This window comes from Triticum aestivum, chromosome 6B (assembly GCF_018294505.1).
Source record: "Triticum aestivum cultivar Chinese Spring chromosome 6B, IWGSC CS RefSeq v2.1, whole genome shotgun sequence".
Taxonomy (NCBI): Eukaryota; Viridiplantae; Streptophyta; class Magnoliopsida; order Poales; family Poaceae; genus Triticum; species Triticum aestivum.
The window spans coordinates 668,733,621-668,735,601 of NC_057810.1; the positions used below are offsets into that span (position 1 = coordinate 668,733,621).

The window sequence follows — 1,981 nt, forward strand, 5'->3', positions numbered from 1 at the left end:
GGAGGTGAAGGACTCGGATCCGCTGCCCGCCATGCCGGAGAGGACCAGAAGGAGCCAAAGACGAGTTTGGGTGGCGGAGGGGAGTGGAGGGGAGGAGAGTGGAGTGGCTAGAGTTTGGTCTGGCGAATGAATGGGAGAATTTTATGTGAGGTCGCGTGGACCAGCGTGGGCCGGGTCCGATGTGGCGGGCGTGTCCGGACGCGCCCGGACACCCCATATCCGCCTCATATTTGAACTGGATATGAGGGGTACTGGTCAGCACGGGCGTTTGAGGCCGCTTGATGGACCCATTTGGGTCAAAAAATTGTGACCGGACAGTGACCAGACAGCTCGCCCGGACATATGAGACGGATTTAAAGGGTCCGGCTGTATATAGATGCTCTAAAGCATGTATTTCATCCGTTTCAAAATAAATGACTCAACTTTGAACGGGAGGGGAGTACTACTTAACGTCGTACGGCCCCGCGAGCACTGGTCCGCTCCGAGTCCCTGAGGTTCCCATGGACGATGCATGCATGCATGTATCTGGCACAGTACACGCAGCGATCGTGTATGGCGTATACATCAGCCCGCAAGTGCACCACGTACGGAGGTCGTAACACGTCGCCGGGTGGTCGCCACTCCTACGTACGTGCGCCGAATGTGGACGATGTGGGGCCCTGGACCCTTTGCCTCTATCATGTGGCCATGTGCATGCACGTGCACTGTCCCCTCACCAACCAATCAAAGCCCCATCACACTGCACACATATGCACACACACATGAACACACGATCATGCATATCTCCTCTCCCTCTCCCCCCAACTCACACGCACCAAATATATCTCCTCCAAGGACAGCTCATTAGCGTCCATATATATATGTGTGTGCGTGCGTGCACTGATGCATACTACACACGATCGAGCTTGTACTCCGCATGACAAAAGCACCACACGTACGGCACACTACAGTTCACGCCAAGTTCGTGATAAGGTTTCTTGCTCCCTCATCATCATCGCCGGCGGTTTGTTGGTTGTAGCTACGTACCTTGGTGTCGTCTGTCTAGCAAGGTCCCTCCCTTGTCATGCAAGGCACGATGCAGTTCAAGCGGGCGTTGCTCAAGAGCCTGCTCCTGGGACTCCGGGAGCGTGGCGTCGCGTCGAGGGAGATGGGCTTCCTAGAGAGGAAGCGCGCCATCCGACGCGCCGCCGACGCCGCCCTCGCCTCGGCCCGGGGGGCCGACGCGACGCGCTGGAGCCAGGCGCTGGAGACGCAACGTCGGCCGTCGACGTGCAAGAGGATCTTGAGGAGGTGCCACCGGCCGAGGCCGAGGAAGGCCGGCACGGCGGCGAGGCCGTGGGGCTCGGCCGGCGTCGTCGCGAGGGCCATGGTGAGGAAGAGGACGCAGGTGTTGAAAGGTATCGTCCCGGGAGTGGAAGCCGTGGACGATGAGTGCACGCTGCTGGGCGAAGCCTTGGACTACGCCGTGTGCCTCAAGGCTCAGGTCGATGTAATGCAGCTTCTGGTGAGGGCTCTTCAAGCTCCGAAACAATAGCAAGGGGGTCTCTTTGCGTGTGCGGAGTTCGTGGAGATAATGCTTGTATTATAAGATACCAAAGCCTTCTCTACCTTCGTTCGTCAGCAACTCACAGCATGCAGTGTGAGGGTCAGCGATCATGGATCTGTAATATTTTTAGTATGCCAAATTGTCATGTAAAATATTATGTATATACACATCAATTGTCATTTTCATTATGAGCATATATTGGTCAAAAAGAAGTTAAAGGACCTGTTGCATGCACTCCAGTGAAACTGAAATTCTCCGTCAAAATGTGGAGTTTGTCCAATGGATAGAGTCGACCAAGATTTTGCTAATGTTCAAGTCGATGGTACTAATCATTTGGTAATCTTGATTCTCCCCATTCTTGTGCAAATCTCAATGTGGAGACTTGCATCTAATGGCTAGGGTGTCGACGTGGACATAAGAAAATCTTAGCCAACT

The 1,981-nt window shown here is 54.5% G+C and overlaps 1 protein-coding gene across 1 annotated transcript; it reads left to right on the plus strand.

Annotated features, from left to right (window-relative positions):
* Positions 1 to 802: 802 nt before the first annotated feature.
* LOC123134782 (transcription factor IBH1-like 1) lies at positions 803 to 1,737 on the plus strand. Its single transcript, XM_044553953.1, has one exon. It carries the CDS (start codon positions 1,064 to 1,066, stop codon positions 1,532 to 1,534), a length of 471 nt encoding a protein of 156 aa, XP_044409888.1. The 5' UTR covers positions 803 to 1,063; the 3' UTR covers positions 1,535 to 1,737.
* Positions 1,738 to 1,981: the final 244 nt, after the last annotated feature.